Genomic DNA, 18,486 nt, shown 5'->3' on the forward strand with positions numbered 1-18,486 from the left:
GAAAGGGAGAGATTGTGCTGATTCAATATAAAATGACTTTTTCACTCTTTATTTCAAAGGAAGAAAACAAGCCACTTTTTGAAAGAGAACTGGAGAAAAACTTATACTTTCTAAGAAATTGAAGGAAACGGATAATGAATAAAAATAAAATACGCTCAGGGCTCAGATAATAGCTTTTGCTTGTTTGAATAAATAATCTGGAGAAAAACTGAAAATATTTACATAAGTTACACACTTTATGATAAGTGTGCTGTATTGAGTGATAAAAATGAGAATTAGCATATAAACCAGCATTTGGTCTATTGTGTGAGCCTTTCTCCAAGCAAACCCCTATTGGTGGAAATAACAATTTCTTCCTTTAACTGAGGATTGCTATATAATGCTGATTTTGGAGAATTATTTACTTAAGCTTGAAGCGTTTAAAGGCGCTACCTTCAGAATGTGAAGTATACAAAACCCAGAAGTTCCTGAATTCATGTAGTGCTACATTGTTAGAATTGGAACTGGACCTCATACAGCTGGATTCTAATTTCTGCACAGCCATTCTGGGTGGCCCTGGGCAAGTAAATTACTATTTCTCAGATTTGCTTTCCTTTTTACAATGGTATCATGACGAGTGAGGAGGGAAATAAATTAACTATGCACATTTCCCTGAGCGCCTTGGAAGATGATTGGGATACAAATGCAACAGTGAATTACCTCAGCAGATATATGGATGATGCAAACAAAAAATAAATATACAATTCTTGTCAAAATTGTACGGCTGATATTCATTATCTAAAAAGATTTGTTGATGCTGTTACGTTTGATTTCATGAAAACATCCTAATTTTAGTCCATATTTATTGGCTTTCTTCAGATGCGTGGTGATCCCCTCACCTGCTGATCATAGGGGCCAAGGTGGTTGATACTGGGAGAGTTATTCCTTTAGGTATTTGGATCCCTAGCCATTTAGGGCATTGTATGCTGGTATTAACACCTTGAACTGGGTTTCATAGCTCACTGGCAGCCAGTGCAGAACTTTCAGTGACACATGGTCCTATCAGGCTGCCCCACTCAGCAACCTAGTAGTCACATTCTGCTTTAGGTGTAGCCTAAAGTTGGCAAAGTTTTTGTGGCTTGGGATGGTTCACGGTCCCACAGACACTGCGGTGGGCTGGAGCATGTGCGTACACACACAAACGCTATTTACAGCACTCCTTCTGGTGTGGAGGAGGCGTGCACAGCTTCCCATTGGCTGCAGGAGCTTCCTGCAGCCAATGGGAAGCCGGCCAGCATCGTGGAAGGTGGTCACCACTCTGCTCCACACTGGTTTAGTGCAGTGCACGGGAGCTGACCTAGCAGGCAGCGGGGATCCATGAGCTGGTTAAACAACCCCCATGGGCTGCTTGTGGCCCATGGGCCTTAGGTTGCTGACCCCTGCTTTAGACCATCTTCAAGGGTAGCCCCATACAAAGCACAATACACTAGCCCAATGAATTATACGAAAATAGATGCAGCCTAAACATTACAACTTTCTGGCAATAGGAGCTGTTTGCCAGGGGAATGGACTACCTTGGAAGGTGGTGAACTCTTCTTCAATGAAGGTTTTTCAACAGAGGTTGGATGCCCTCTGTTAGGGATTATTTAGCTGTGATTCTGGCATTGCAGGAGGTTAGACTAGACAACCCTTGGAGTCCATTCTAATGCTAAGCTTCTATGATCAATGAGAAACTTTTTTTTAAGAAACTGAACTAATTCTAAGTTTCCATTGCAACACAGTTTGGGGTTTTTTAAAGCATATAAAACTGCATTAAAATGTGCATATTAAATGCATATTTAGATTTTAAAGCTGATTTTTACATATTTATAGACTAATGCAGAAAGAGACAATGGAAAGAGATCTGTTTGTCTACCTCTAAATGCATGTCATGTCTTGCTTAGTTGTTATTTTGGGGCTAGATAATATTTTCAAAGACTTTGTTCTTTTGGAATGGTGAGGCAACAGTCTACAAGTTAACTACATCTTTTTTAAAAAATAGAACACTGAGATTATCCATTATATCACTTGTCGTTTGCTTGAATCAATATGATGTATAATAAACTGTAATTGATCTAGTGACTGAAAAATGTCAATGAATATTTATAAGAAAACTGTGAATATCCTGCAAATGTGGACTTGGGAGAGCACATCTTTTTTAAAAAAATTCTGTCCTGCCATGTGATACACCAAATCTTCATGACACAATGCATGTGGAAGGTGCTGAGAGATTGCTCCAGATGGTTGTAAGTTGCCCACAACTCACTTCCATAAAGCAGTGTGCTAAACACATGCCTGGTAGACCTTTGCTTTGGTATTGGATGTTAGCATCATATTCTCCCATACCTACATTGCTGTAGCTGCCTTGCCAATAAGTTTATCCAGCTCAGTATCAATAGAGAGGCTGCTGTTCTGCTGAAACTGATGTAGGAAGCATAGGGGCACTACCATAAAGGAAATCACTTACAAACTTGGAAGATGGGCAGGTGAATGGTTGTGGCTGCTGTTAACAGGCCATGTGACAGCGTTGCCAGTGTGGATTTAGGTACAGAGTTGGCATTTCGACTTGTTGCAAGTCTGGCCCCTGTATCTGGGATTCTCTTATGTGGCGTGTTGTTGCTGGTGAGTAGTTGCTTTAGGTTAGGAACTGTACATAAGCAAGAGCAGGCCTACCATCCTGGACTGCCTATGAGAGAATAGTATCATTGTCCTAGATGGGGTATAGCTCACTGATGATTCATGAACCACTTGGAGGTTTTTTCTCCGATCAAGCACTATATAACTTTTATAAAATAAATAAATGAACTAGGAGCTACCGTATGCCAATTCCACTTAAAAAGTTGAGGGAAATTGGTTATGTGGCTAGAGTGATAGACTTGTACTGGGGGAGACCTGCATTTGACATTCCCTCTCACAGGGTGATCCTAGGCCTTACAACGTTTTATTGTGAACCAAACAATGGGGTGGGCCCACGTATGTCTTCCTGAGCTCCTTGGAGGAATCATGGGGTACAAAATGTGAGGAATGAAATTCAGGGAAGCAGAGAATTGTACAGTTGCAAGATAGCTTTTAATGAGGTGGTTAAGCAGTCTTGGTTTGAAAGCCTAGGAATCCTTTAATACCTCAGGGTGTGTCTAGAACAATGCATCTGTTACACAAGGTCTGATAATGGTAGAAATCAGCATGGGTTCTCATCTGCACACTTTGTTTCACAGCTCAGTGCTAAATTATATCACATTATTAGCAACTGCATTCGAGGCATCTGGGATTTCTTTCCCACCCATACTAATTGGAGTTCAATTTATGACCCCTCACAGTGGCATAGAGAATATGTGCCTATTGGTATCACCAATGAAGCATCAGGAGCTTTTGAGGGATATTGAAACATTAATAATAAGCCACAGCTGTCAAGCTCAGCATATGAATTCAGTAAAAATTAATAGTGATATGCTCTGCAATTTACATATTAATTGTGTACATGATCCAGTACATGAACCAAATGTCAGGGAATCACAGAAATATTCATTTTGAGATTCGTTGGCATGATTTTGTCAGTGTTGTGTGATAGGTTTTCTAATTATCTAGTTTAATTGATTTGGTTGGATAATATTAGATATTACAATTTGAGATAAACTAAATTACAGGTCGACACTCAGCAATCTGAATTCCAGAAGAAGCCACTTGCTTTGGAATGAGGTCACTCAGCTTCTGCACACAGCATAAGTTTCAGCAGAGCACATACCTGAATTCCAATGAGTTCACAGACAAGGAAGCAAGGAGGAGATATTTTATAAGCCTATATAAATTTGTTAGCAAGGAATTGGACAAAAACATGCACCACCCTGGAGAATGTGTTTAATCAACTAGATTACTCTCTGTTGATGCATTTAGGAAAGCAGTTCAGCTTTCTAAAATGCTACAAATATAGCCTGAAATTCATTTATTTACATTTTGGATACATTTATATTATATTATATTATATTGTTAGTAGCTGACAGAGAGTTGTGGTATCCAGTCAAAGCATAATCACTCCATTAGTCAAGGTAATGTATGCTGTTATGTTTCAACTGAAAAAACAAAGGAACCCAAGAATGACTGGGGTGAGGTACTTCACAATATTGATTATAGCTTTAATTTTGCACCTACAGTGTCAATGTGTTATCATAGTTCCTCTTTAAGTACAGTATTGATTTTCTAAATACCAGTCTACAGTAAGAGATAGTGCAGATATTCTCCTAGCTGAAAAAAATGGTGTTGTGTGATATTTGCTTCTGAAAAAGGTATGCATATTCTTAAGAAATTGGGGGTGGGGGAGGCAAAAATAAAGAATCATTGGTAATAAAAATGGTACTGTACATGTTCACTTTGAAGTTACTACAGGATTGCCTAGCTTCCCTTTGCTCTGACAACACTATTTCTATAAGATTCTTTTAAAATTAAGAATATAAAGTGGGCCGTTTTTGTTTTAAATACAATCATGATAGTTGTGAGAAACTATGGTTGTGTGAAGTAAGCTACCTCAGCAATTCCCATAATTGACCAACACATTATATTTGTCCATTTGAACACATTGTGGTTTTCCAGTTTTCTGATAATTGGTTGGCAATGAAATGGGTAAGAGATAACTAGTTGCAAGAGAAGCAGACCCGTTATGAATCTGACTGAACACCGCTAGAGTCTACTTTCACATCTATGCCGTGGCGAAGATGGCAGTGATAAAAGGCTAATTTATCTGCACATAATCGGCAAGTGGAGCTTTTTGGGTAGCTACTGGTCCTTTAGATCAAGGCCCACAGTAGTTGGGGAGCAACTTGGACAGGATCCTTGTACCAGGAAGCTTGTTCAAATATGTACTTGACCTTTGCCCATCCAGACTGGCAACCAGAGGAGGATTAGCTGATTGTGTGGTGAAAATCTTGAATTCTCCTTAAGGGTTCTATTCTGCCCTGTCTACAAATGGCAATAGTTTGTCTTTTAAAGCAGCAATCTTTGGATTCTGCTGTATTGAAGAATCATAAGTCAGTGCCCGATATTCCATTTTTTAATATGATGCTTAAGCATTTATTGGTGACCCAATTCAAAGAATCCCAAATGAAACTGATTAACTAGACAGATTTCAGCCTGGATTCAGGCCTGGTTTTGAAACAACTGAAGTGCAGTGTTGCTGCTAAAATCTTAACAAGGGCAAGAATCTGGGATCATGTGACCCCATAAACGTATCAGCAGCACTGGCTACCAATCCAAGGGCTAGCACATATAGAGCCCTAAACAGCTTGTGACCAGACTACTTGAAACCCCAACACCTTTTACACTTACATGTTTGTCAGCTGTTTCGCCTCTCTTGCATGTCTTAGAAGAGACAGGTTGGTGGCAACATACAAGAAGACTTGCCCACCTCAGGAGGTAAGGTTCTCTTTTTCTTTACCACTTCTAGCAACTGACAATTTCCCCTTTTAAATGTGTTTTTGAATCTTGTTGCTTAATGCATTGATTGTTAGTGCTGTCCTGTGTGTTTTTTGTTTTTGGCTGCTTTTGGCTTTATTAACTTGGATTTTCATGATTGGGTTACTATTGCTTTTATATTTAGTTTTTAATTACAAGCTTCTTTGAAAGACTCATTTGTATAGGGATAGGCAGGTATAAAACTTTTCTTTTTTTATAAAATATTTATTGAAATTTTACAAAAACATAGGTTTACAGAGTACAAAAAAACATATGAAAAGAAAAAGATAAAAAACATACAAAAATACATAAAATATAAAAAATAAAAATACAAAATACAAAAAACGGATAGATAAAAAAGAATTAAAAACAAATCCATTTTTTGTAACTTTAAACTCATTAGCTTGTTTCCTTGACCTCCTCACACCTCCCCTTTTTATATTCCCATTTAAATAATCAAATCAGCAAATCCTTACCCTCTTTCGTTTATCTTAACTCTACATCTTAACATATTATAACTCTATATTTTCATCCATTATCAATTCATTTTTGCATATTCTCATTAACTTTGTTGCTAATGCCACTTATTTTCAATCCAACATCATTTTTAACATTCATTAATTTTACAGTGTTTCTGCGAATAGTCTTTAAATTTCTTCCAATCTTCTTCCACCAACTCTTCTCCCAGGTCTCGGATTCTGCCAGTCATTTCCGCCAATTCCATATAGTCCATCACCTTCATCTGCCACTCTTCCAGGGTGGGTAAATCTTGTGTCTTCCAATACTTTGCAATGAGTATTCTTGCTGCTGTTGTTGCATACATGAAGAAAGTTCTATCCTTCTTTGGCACCAATTGGCCGACTATGCCCAGGAGAAAGGCCTCTGGTTTCTTCAGGAAGGTATATTTAAATACCTTTTTCATTTCATTATAGATCATCTCCCAGAAAGCCTTAATCTTTGGGCATGTCCACCAAAGGTGAAAGAATGTACCTTCATTTTCTTTACATTTCCAACATTTGCTATCGGCCAAATGATATATTTTTGCAAGCTTGACTGGTGTCATGTACCACCTGTATATCATTTTCATAATATTCTCTCTTAAGGCATTACATGCCGTAAATTTCATACCGGTGGCAGGTATAAAACTTTTCACATGTTAAAAAATGTGTGTTGATCATCTCAATATATGGTTTAGTCACCAGGTGTCACTGGACTTGTTTTATCCTGGTGGAGTCAGTGGTTTCCACATGTCTATGCCATTCTTGCTGAGAGACAAAACTGGGTTCATGTCTTGCTTCTTGCTGCTGTGTTGTCTAAGTCTGGAATGAGAAATCTGTAGTCCCCCAAATGTTGTTGGACTACAACCCCCATCATCCCTGACCATTGGTCATGCTGTCTGAGGTTGGTAGGAGCTGTAGTATAATATCTGATGGGCCACATGTCCTCCATCCCTGCTCTAAGCCTTCCATGATGGAGAAGATCTAGCATTGCTCACATGGAGAAAACAAGCATTAAAAGTCCTTCATCTTTTTAATCCCAAAATCATGAGAAAATGTGGTGGTGGTAGAAGTCTAATTCATAATTTAATAGATATTTTCCCAAGTAGTTATAACAAATTGTAGGTAAAATGAATGCTGTGCCTTCAGCCTAAATGTTAGAAGCCCATTGCTTTTAAATCCAGTGTGTTCATTAATAAAGCCCTCAGGAAAGTCTTCCTATTGAATTAAATAACATGACTAAGAGCACCTGTCTCAGGCTGGTATTAAAATGGGTTGACAAGAGCGAATATAGGGGAAAACCTATTAGCATAAATATCTGCTTTTTACAACCCTTTTCATCTCCAGCTATCATTAACCAAATGAACTGCTGACAACATCAAGACGAAACCACGAGCCCTACGGCAAATCCGGCCACATTCCACTTTTCTGACACCCAATTCAACTCATCTTTATTTTATGACAAGGAATCAAGTTCTTCTAACTGTGTGTGTGCTTAAAAAACACATACTAAGGAAAAAGAAGAAGAAATCATTAGGTTTCTCCCCTCCTCCACCATCCTGCCTTCAGAATTGAGCCCTTCTGAACAACTAGGATACAAGTCTGAACAGCCACAAGGTGATGACCAGAATCAGCACTTGGCACCAGGTTCCAGTGAGTCTGACCAGAGCACTGCTGATGTGTGTTCTGTGTCACCCATTTAAAAATGGTTATAGCCTGGCTGTCTGAGCAGCACTAGGTGCTATGCTAATTCCCTAACTCCCCTCACTAAGCATCAATCTGGGGCACTGTGAGACCTTAAAGTAGTGGCTGCACTGAGCCGCATAGTGCTGTTTAGCTTGCCACCGCCCTGTAAGCCCACGAGGTCCATGGATAGAGGAATCCTACCAGTCACTTTTCTTAAAGCTCCTCAGACTGATAGCCAACCTTACCAAAATATATGAAGAAGATCAATCAAAACAGTAATAGTTTTCCAAAGCTGTTGGCTGAAGTCCATAAAATTGTACCAGCACACCTCTTTGTAGGATAGGAGTTGTATCACCAATGTGTCATCACTTGGTGCACAGGATTCTCTCCAGTGCCCCTTTCCCACTGAAATTAGGCTTGAAAGAAGCATTAGGTTGCAGTGTGTCCTTGTTTAGAGTGTGTGTGGTGCCCACAGCATTTTATCTGGTTTGCAAAGGTGCCCACAGGCCCCCAAAACTCGGTCACCTCTGAATTGCATTGTAGTTCTAAAGGGGCAGAAGAAGAAAGTATTATATTGAAACTTACTGTGCTGGCAGTGGATCCCATTAAACCCCACTGGGCATTTGCAGATATAGCCTATGAATGTGTCTCCTCTATAGGCTTCACTAATTTCACATATTCCACCATTATGGCAGGGATTAGGAATGCATGGCCCTGAAAGATAAAAAAGAATGAAAAGAAAATGACACATCAAATATGAATGCAGGAAAGACACTTTGCTACCCTTATTTCACTCAGTCATCAAGTGATAAAGGTAATGCGAAGACACATCTGCTCAGGAAGTATTAACCCACTAGCAGGCTAGGGAAATCAGTGCAGTTTTGAAAGGTTCAGTCCATACTGATTCAAAATACTGAACAATTGTATCCAAATATATATGAAAACCTGTTCATTGATCTCAAGTACCATCCTGCAAAATTTGATTACCATATCTTCAGAGGTATCCAATTGCATAGCAAATAAACAACTTTCCAAAATATATAATATATTAGTAATCATTAGGGCTTTGCATGGCTCTCCCAATCTGATTCAGAGCTTGATCTGGTGCTTTGGAGTGGCCCCAATTCAACCCAGGATGATGCAGACTGAATGCGAGGGAGGGGGGCACAATGCATGAAGCCTGCCTGTGTCTCATTCTTCCCCCTGTACCCACAGCTGCCTCAACGTGTTTTGTTGGCAACCATCTGTCTGGGGAGACAGTGGAAGAATATGAACTTTCAGGGGTAAAGTCAAACCATTGGAGAGTCACAGTGCTGGCTGTGACCCTAGAGACTGATAAAGGAAAGACTTGACTTTTGCTAAATCCCAGATTGACTCAGTTTGGCTTGGGATCCAGCTCCACTAATCATTGTTGTTTACAAGAGAGTCAAATAGTGTAGTTTTCCTTAACACCCTTTCTGAATAACACATGAAAAGGTTGAAAAGAATGGATTTGATCACCACCACCATACAATTTTCATCATCAGACAAATGGGCATTGATACCACAGAGACCACTGAATTCCAAGTACCTCTTTAATTACGATACGATAATCTTTATTGTCATTGTCCCATACAGAACAACGAAATTGAAAAAAATCTACATAAGACATTCAAAAACCAGCAAGCCTGCTATCCCAGCTATCCCAACCTGGTTAGCCACCTAAAAACTCTGATACCCCATTTTTAAATACAATATACTCCCATAGAGACTCCTTGCACTGCATTTAAAACCAAAATCGTATTTGGATAGAAACTGTTTCTCAGACGACTAATTGTTAGTTTTGTTACCATCAAATCCCTCCTAAGGCTATCTTTTAAGGTGTACTGCTAGAAAGGCAAACTCACCCATAGAAGGAAGTAGTGCGTGTAAGGATGCGGGTGGGGGTGGGGGCAGGGGCAAAGACAGGCTCTGTTAAGAATCATAGAACTGTAGAGTTGGAAGGGACCCTGAGGCTGATCTAGTCCAACCCGAACCTGCAACTTTGGTGTTATCAGCACTTCGCTCTAACCAACTGAGCCAAGGATTCACATACATTACTAATAAACTTTTTTCTGGCAAAGATACTAGCACCTGTTTTCACTGTTGAATGCAAGAACATCACACTTTTGAATGTTACTTGCCATTGGAATGTAGACCGCATGCTATGAAACACAGAGGGCCCAACCATAAAGGGAAAAAATCTCCCCAGAATTGGTTAAACAAGAGGAGAACAGCAAACTCCAAGGTCGGCCCACCTATGAGGCAAGGTGAGGCGACAGCCTCAGGTGGCAGGATCCACAGGGGCAGCAGATCCAACCTCCAAGGAATGTACTGCTCCCTGCTGCTGCTGACAGTGACTGCCGTGCGCTCCTTGGAGGCCAGATCTGCTGCCTCCTCAGCAATCCTCCCCTGTGTTGCCTCTACAGCAGCCGGTGGGCAAATAGGAGGCACTGCTAGTCACTTCCCACTCCTAGGGAGAATATGATGGGGATTGCCCTCTGGAGTCTCCTGGGAGGGGCAAGGCAGCAGGGAGGCTATCATGGTGCAAATGCACCAGCAGAACCAATTTGGTGCTCTTGCCAATGTATTTGCACCACAGGGAGGCCCCCACCATCTTGCCCATCCCCTATTCCTTCCCGGATAGCAGCAGCAACTCAGCTGTCAGGAGGTCTGGTGAGTACCATTGCCCCACTACACTGTCTTCTACTTGCACTCTCCCACATGCTCTAGAGGGCTGGGGGGCTATCCAGAATAGCATGGGGCTTGGCACAGGGGGATGTAGTGTGGTTCAAGAATCAAGAAAAGTTGCCTCCATTCCTCAGGGGTCACCTCCAAGACCCATCCATTTATGGCATCCTTCTGTGAAAGAGGGAGCACCATGGATCCAATCCATAACCTTCATTATATTACAGCATCGACAGTATATGTTCCTGTATTCTGCATTATTCCAGTGCCAATAAGCTATGGAGGGAAACCAACTTTCCATCAACGTGTTTATGAATCCTTGCTTTGCCTATCCAGCATTGGATCATAGCCATTGGTTTGCATAAAAACCTGGCAAATGATGAAGACTCTTTACCTCAAATGTTCCTCCTACAAAGAACTGGCAGTCAATTCTGGTAGTATTTTAAAAAATGATTACATGGTTGGAAACATCTGAAGTGAGCTCTTCACAACCGCTTCTAAATTCTCCACCACAATAAAGAACTAATCTTCATTCCTTGAACTACAATGGTGTGCTTAAAAAATATGAAAATAAATATATGTTTGCCTACTTAAAATCGTATTTTATTTCCTGCCATTTAATTTACATATAAATAAAGACTAGAGGTGGAATTAATTAACATTTACAAAATTGTACATTTCCATATGTGTCACACTCTATATAACAATTTCCAGTTTTCTCTTCCTTATAAAAGGATTGTTGACTCTTTACACAAAGTGGCACTTATTCAAAATTCAGCTTGGTTCAGAATGCATTTTCAGAGGAACAACGAAAAGCAAGAACAATAGAGCACAGGCAATAGTGTGAACCAGAAGCCACTGTAAATCCAGTTCTCTGTGAACATTTGTCAACCCCCTAATAAGGAATTTGTCACATAACAAATGTTAATAGAGTTTATTATAGAAATGCTAATAGAGTTTAATAATAAAATGTTTATTTCAGAAAGAAGAAGACATATATGGCTTGCTTTCTATCTGTAATGCCCATAGCACTATGAGGTTTGCTTGTTTGCTTTGTTTGTTTTAAATTGCTCTGAATATTTAACTGAGAAATAAAAACTGAAATGGATGAAGGCTTCATTTGACTCTTCACATTAGGCCAGACCACAAAAAAACCAAACACCAGATATTGGAGGAAGCTCAGCTAAAGCATTTATCTGATGAAAATAGGGATGTCCTATTAATTTCTTTATTTAACCATTTAACTGTTTATACCCCATCCATCTGAATGGGTTTCCCAAGCCACTCTGGGTTGCTTCCAACAGATATAAAAAACATAATAAAACATTAAACACTAAAAAACTTCCCTATACAGGCATGCCTTCAGATGGCTCAGGGGTCGGATAACTCTATACCCACCAACATTTCTCCAATGAAAATAGGGACATCCTAAGGAAAAGCAGGATATTCCAGGATTAAATTAAAAAGTGGGATGGCTTCTGTAAATCTGGTACTATCACTGGAAAATAGGGACACTTGAAGGTTCTGGGCTCAAGTAGTCTACTAGGGGGCTAGTTTATTTTCTTTTTTTATTGAGGATTAATAGTGCACCAAAGAGCCTAGTTGGGTTCTTATGTGTATAATCTCTCCTTCTGGTGCTGCTCCACTTTGGAGAAGCCAAGAGCAAACTTTATTAACATCTGTTTTACTTTCTGCCCCAAAAACATGTAAGTTAGTTATTTAGTTAATTTGTATTCTGCTTCATTTTTCAACAGTCTGTCTGGCAAGCTGATACACTTGCAATGATGGAACAATTGCCAGTGTGCTGTATTGAATTCTTCCCAGCAGCTGGAATCTGAAAATTATATAGCTGAATCAACATTAGTATCTGTAAAAAAAAAAAAAAGTTACAGCTTAGACGTTGATCAGTGATTGGTGGCTGGCTCTGGGTGCCATTTTTATTTGCCAGAATGTCCCTCACCTAGCATCAGTCTAGGGCATTGTGGGAAATCAATATGATTGCTGGTCTTGGCCACCCTGCATTGCTGCTAAGAGTATTACTACTGCCTCAGATCAGCTTGAGGGGTGCACCAATAGAGAAGGGAGTTCATTACAAGTCATTTCACACAGGGTCCCCTCAAACCTTGAGCCAGCCACAGTCTGTTATGGCTTAGATGCTTCAAAACAACAAACAAACTGAAAACTTTTGCCGTTCTTAACAGCAGACTCCAAGCAGTTTCAAAGTTATTTGTCACAAAGCCTGAGGATTTAGTTTAAGAGAAACACAAAAGTTCCTTAGGTTCAGTGAACTAGTTGCATTGTTCTTCAGATCCTGGACATAGTCAATACATAGTTTCACCTCCAACAGGCTGAAATAAATATAGGATGCTACCTTATTGATCCATTCTGCCCAGTATTTTCCACTCTGACTGGCAATGGGTTTCTAGGGATTGTATTAGATGACTTTAACATCTCCTGTTATCCATTCTGTTTCAGTAGGGGATGCCAAGGGCTGAACCTGAAACTTTCTTCATAAAAAACACTGATCTAACTGCCTTCCATTTGTTTAAAAAGCACATGCCAAAATACTAAGAAAGAGCTGTTTTGCCACATATTAAACATCTTCCAAAATCATTCTATGAGAAATATCTTACACACACGCATGCATGTGCATGCACACACCACTAGCTTTCTTGATTTTTCACTTTATTCTGTATAAAAGCATTCAAGGTGAGTTCCGGCACCTCCCCCCCCCCCCCCAGAAAAATAGCACTGCATAAAACTCAGGGTGGGTATAGACACAGGTTAAAACACTAAAAATAAGTCAGGAATTAAATCATTACAACAAAAGGGGGGGAGCCTATGTAAAAATCCATATAAACTCCCTTGCTCTCTGACGCTATCTGGTGTTGGATGTTTATAATGCATTCAAAACATATTATTGTGATGAATGTAGCCGAGTCCTCAGTATCTCTTGTAATCTATGATTTGCATAATGCATAGTTATAGCTGTTCTATTTGCATTTGCAGCAGCATACTGCTTATCTTAAAGGTAATTTGTGTTTTGCATTATTATAGCAATAATTATTCAGTTTGTGTGCTTGAAGCAAATTATTATTTTAGAAAAATCTTTGTTAAATGTTTCACATCAATAATTTTGTAGGTAGGGGTGTAGTTATACACATCTGAATAATATCATAGTTGTTCCTGTAAGTAACATAACATATTGATTTCAAGATTTCAAAACAAAGGGCTCAATCCAGATGAAATTAGTAATGTTTACGTTTCATTGACCGCAAGTAATTTAAGTTTCAGTCCTTTCAGTTGGCTTTACATATGTCACAAACTGAATCAGGGTCTTGGAGGCATTGGTGTAGCTCTCAAACATAATTTAATATGAAAATATGTATTCAATTGGAAATTCTTCTTGGCATCCATACAATTATATCAACTGAAATAATCCTTAAAATCTGTCCTCAAAACACACAGTCCTACATACCAATTTACAAAATACTGGCTTATGGTTTCTTAGAGCTAGCACAACAACCTTTAAGGCTGTGCTCTTTCAACCACTTTTGGTGTGCTTAGCCAAACCCATATCAGTTTATAATTAGATGTATCTTCTGTAACTGGCATCAGATTGTGTGGCTGAAAAGCCCTTTCCCCCTTGAAGTCCAGTGGCACCACTGGATTCAGAGTTCCACACTAGCAACTGCTCTGCCATTCAGCTCAATGCAAGAGAATGGTCCCTGCTTGTAATACTCATTTTAGGAGGCACACCATGAGTAGAAATGGGTATGAATTGATAGGTAAGGAGAGTAGCAGCCCATGAGCCACTTTACTAGGCAAGCAGCAGCAGCAGAATCTATGTGGCAGTCAAGCGGGCAGAGTAAGTCCCACCCATAGCTTTAAGGCTCAATAGACTTCTCTTTATAGAATCAAAGAGCTTCCATTCACATTAATGAGGCCTTTCCCTCATCTTTTTACTGGTTCCCAAATTAGGATTACCATTCTTTTCTGGGCAGAAACTCTGAAGGAGACCAAGACATTTGGAGTCAACCACCCTCCCTGGCAAGAAGCCCTGTGTGAAATTTCTCCTGTATAATGCTAATGGCCAACTGGTCTTTTATAGCAAGTTCTTTTATGATGTCCCTGAAGTTCAGTTTCCAGCAAAAGTCATTTTCGGTATGCAGTATAGTGCTGCTAATCTTATCATTGACTTTAGAGGATATGGTAGACCTCAACTTCCCTTTCGTCCTCTGTTTTGGCAACACACAAATAGGCAGCTTACATGATGCACAGAAATAAAGACAGCAAATCTTTGGCATACTATAGGGAACATGCCACCAAGTTTTGTATGTGATTGATATTATACATTAGATGCAGATGAAGTTTCAGAAGCATCCATCTATACAGCAAATTCTTGTAGTCTTGCTTGAAAGCATAATGGGCTTCGGGGATCTTTTAAAAAAATAAAAATAAATCAATAGTGCAGTAATACTTTTGTAAGTAATCTTTAAGTAGCTTCTAACACAAAGATAACAATGGCCTTTGATCAATATTAATGAGCAACAGGATTCAACACTATGCATTCCAGACATTTTAATCCACATTCATATAACTAATGTCAACAAGATTAATTGCACACTAAAAGTAATAGATCTCTACAGTTTGCAACACTCAGTACGACCCCATAGCTAGGACTAGTGTGTGCTAGGAGTTCTCAGACGTGTGTGATGTTAGTATTCAGTTAGAATCCCATTCTGCATTGGAAAGATACTAATAAGGTAATCATCAATAAAAAAGGGGGTGGGGAAGGATGGCAGTTTCTGGGTTTTTCAGATGCTGAAACATCTGAGGTTTTTACACAAAGGAATGAAATGACTGTTTTCTCTACAGGTTAGCAAAAAGGTCTTTAAGGCAGGAACCACATTACTTCTTGGCCTTGGTGACAATTACAGTCAATTCAGTTCCATAATATGTGCACACCAGGGAGGACCCAACTCTGAACTGGAGATTAAATATTTCCAAATGTGACAGGTAGTTTGGATTTAAAATACAGAGGCTGTCAGATATAGTGCAGAACGCCATTTCCCCCCCAGGTAAAATGTAAATGCTGACAAAGGAAATAAATAATAGGAATAAATCAGAAACAGTGTCGAGAAGGATGCGTGGTGTAGCTTGGGGTTTGAAAAATTGAATTTGCGCTAACGCAAAAACAAATGTGTCTGCACATATCTTCATGCTTCCGAGCCCGGTCATCTATTGGCAACTGCTTTCTCCACACACCTGCTCCTGTGTGGTATACTAAAAATAACTCCATGACCCAAATCAGCATATGCACTACCTTCGTCACTTTTAAAATAAGGTTAGTGGGTGTTTTCTACTAGTAAGCATGCCTATGGATGAAATGTAATGAATATGAATTTAACTGAAGTGTGATGCTTACAGATGAAGTATGAATATTGTTTTAACAACTTACTCTAGCTTCATGGTTGCTACTTTGGGGTGAATAAATCACACACTGTGATTGCATAATCTTCTCCCCCTCCCCCAATAACATCTATATCCTAGCCTTGGTTCAAGAAACTTAGAATGCCATAAAAGGAACCTGTGAGATAGGTGAGAATGGGTAAGGGCATCCGAGAGTCACTGAGTGAGCTTCATGGATGAATACAAAGCCCAGCACAAATCTTAACACTCTATCCTGAACTCCATATAGAGAACAATTCCAAGCAAAAGCAGAATCATAAAGATGAAACAAAACAGGTGTCTTACAAAACAAAATACCTTAACTGTTAAAGAGCAGGGTAAAGAGGCATGTCTCCAGCATATAATGAAAGCTTCACAACAAAGATGCTGGATGCACCTCTATGGGGAGAAAGTTCCACAATTTAGGGGGTGGTAACAGAGAAATCTCTCTTCCAGACTATTATCCCCTACATTTTCAAGGGCTGTGGAACTACAAAAAGAGCCCCCTTTGCTGAACTTAACACCCAGAAGAGTCTGTAGGGACGTTAGAAACTGCTTCCAGAAATACTTTAAACAATTATATGCACAAGGGCCACAGAACGAAATGGACATAGACCGATGACAAATGGATTACAAAAAATTTCACAAGAAAGCAAACTTATGTTGAACTGTAAAATATCTGACCAGGAGATAGAAGGTGCCATTCAAAATATGCAAGTAGGCAAGTCTCCAGGACCGGATGGGTTGACTTCCAGCTATTACAGATCCTTGAAAGAGTGGCTATTACAACCATTGAAGGAAGTCTGCAATGAAATCTTGGAAGGGAAAAGGGCACCAGAATCGTGGAAAGAGGCCTATATTACACTAATACCAAAAACAGAGACTGAAAAGACTCAACTTAGGAACTACCGTCCCATATCCTTATTAAATGTGGATTACAAAATCTTTGCTGACATTTTGGCTAAGAGACTGAAAAAAGTACTGATTGAGGAGATTCATAAGGACCAAGCGGGCTTTCTTCCGAGAAGACATCTTTCTGACAATTTGAGGAATATAATTGACATTTTGGAAAAGCTAGAAGTGAACATAAATACTAAAGCAGTTTTGATATTTGTGGACGCGGAGAAAGCCTTTGACAATATTTCTTGGAGTTTTATGAAAAAGAACCTACAGGGTATGGGGGTAGGCCATGGTTTTGAGAATGGTATAGGTGCAATATATTCAGAACAAACGGCCAAATTAATTGTAAATAATGTGGTTACAGAACAATTCAAGATTGAAAAAGGGACACGACAGGGATGCCCAATTTCCCCTTTGCTCTTTATATCGGTCCTGGAGGTTTTGCTGAATATGATTAGAAGGGACCGGATGGTTAAAGGTATACAGGTCGGAGCTAAACAGTTCAAATTGAGAGCATTTGCAGATGATCTAGTTTTGACACTACAGGAGCCAGAATCTAGTACTAAAAGAGTTTTAGAATTAATTCAAGAATTTGGTCAGGTTGCAGGGTTCAAATTGAACAAGTTAAAAACTAAGGTTCTTGAGAAAAACTTAACACCGATTGAAAGAGAGAAGTTTCAGAATGAAACAGGACTGACTGTGGTTAAGAAAGTGAAATACCTGGGGATTAATATGACAGCTAAAAATGGGAATTTGTTTAAAGATAATTATGAAAAATGTTGGGCTGAAGTGAAAAAAAGATTTAGAAATTTGGTCAAATTTGAAGCTTTCCTTGTTGGGTCGAATTGCAGCTATAAAGATGAATGTATTGCCTAGAATGTTGTTTTTGTTTCAAACATTGCAAATTTTGGACAAAATGGACTGTTTCAAGAAGTGGCAGAAAGACATTTCTAAATTTGTCTGGCAGGGCAAGAAGCCTAGAATAAAATTTAAGATATTAACTGATGTAAAGGAAAGAGGTGGATTTGCCCTGCCAGACTTCAAACTTTATTATGAATCAGCAGCATTCTGCTGGTTGAAAGACTGGCTGCTTCTTGAGAATACAGACATTTTGGATCTAGAAGGTTTTAACAATGTATTTGGGTGGCATGCATATTTGTGGTACGACAAGGTTAAAGCACACAAAGCTTTCAAAAACCATATTGTCAGGAGAGCACTGTTTAATGTTTGGATTAGATATAAGGATTTATTGGAAAATAAAACTCCAAGGTGGTTGTCACCAATGGAGGCTAAGGCTCAGAAAAAACTTAACATGGAGGCCAAATGGCCAAAATACTGGGAAATTTTGGAACAAGAAGGGGACAGACTGAAATTGCAGAGTTTTGAGAAATTGAAAGATAAAGTGCGAGATTGGCTTCATTATTACCAGATAATGGAGGTTTACAATTCGGATAAGAAAGTTGGTTTCCAGGTGGAAAAATCTAAATTGGAAACAGAATTGTTAGAATCCAAAACTAAGACTTTGTCAAAAATGTATAACTTGCTGCTGAAATGGAATACCCAGGATGAGACAGTGAAATCTGTAATGATTAAATGGGCACAAGACGTTGGACATAATATTATGTTTGCTGACTGGGAACAGTTGTGGACCACCGGGATTAAATTTACGGCATGTAATGCCTTAAGAGAGAATATTATGAAAATGATATACAGGTGGTACATGACCCCAGTCAAGCTTGCAAAAATCTACCATTTGCCCGACAATAAATGTTGGAAATGTAAGGAA

General features: G+C 39.2%; 1 protein-coding gene across 1 annotated transcript in view; it reads right to left on the bottom strand.

Moving 5' to 3' along the window:
• Nucleotides 1-18,486, bottom strand: part of EDIL3 (EGF like repeats and discoidin domains 3) — a 236,474-nt gene that overhangs the window by 91,628 nt on the left and 126,360 nt on the right. The window contains exon 4 of the mRNA XM_053407901.1: nucleotides 8,229-8,357. Coding sequence (XP_053263876.1) covers nucleotides 8,229-8,357 — 129 coding nt within the window. The remainder of the gene's footprint in view (nucleotides 1-8,228; nucleotides 8,358-18,486) is intronic.

The sequence above is a fragment of the Podarcis raffonei genome, chromosome 11 (genome assembly GCF_027172205.1).
Source record: "Podarcis raffonei isolate rPodRaf1 chromosome 11, rPodRaf1.pri, whole genome shotgun sequence".
NCBI lineage: Eukaryota > Metazoa > Chordata > Lepidosauria > Squamata > Lacertidae > Podarcis > Podarcis raffonei.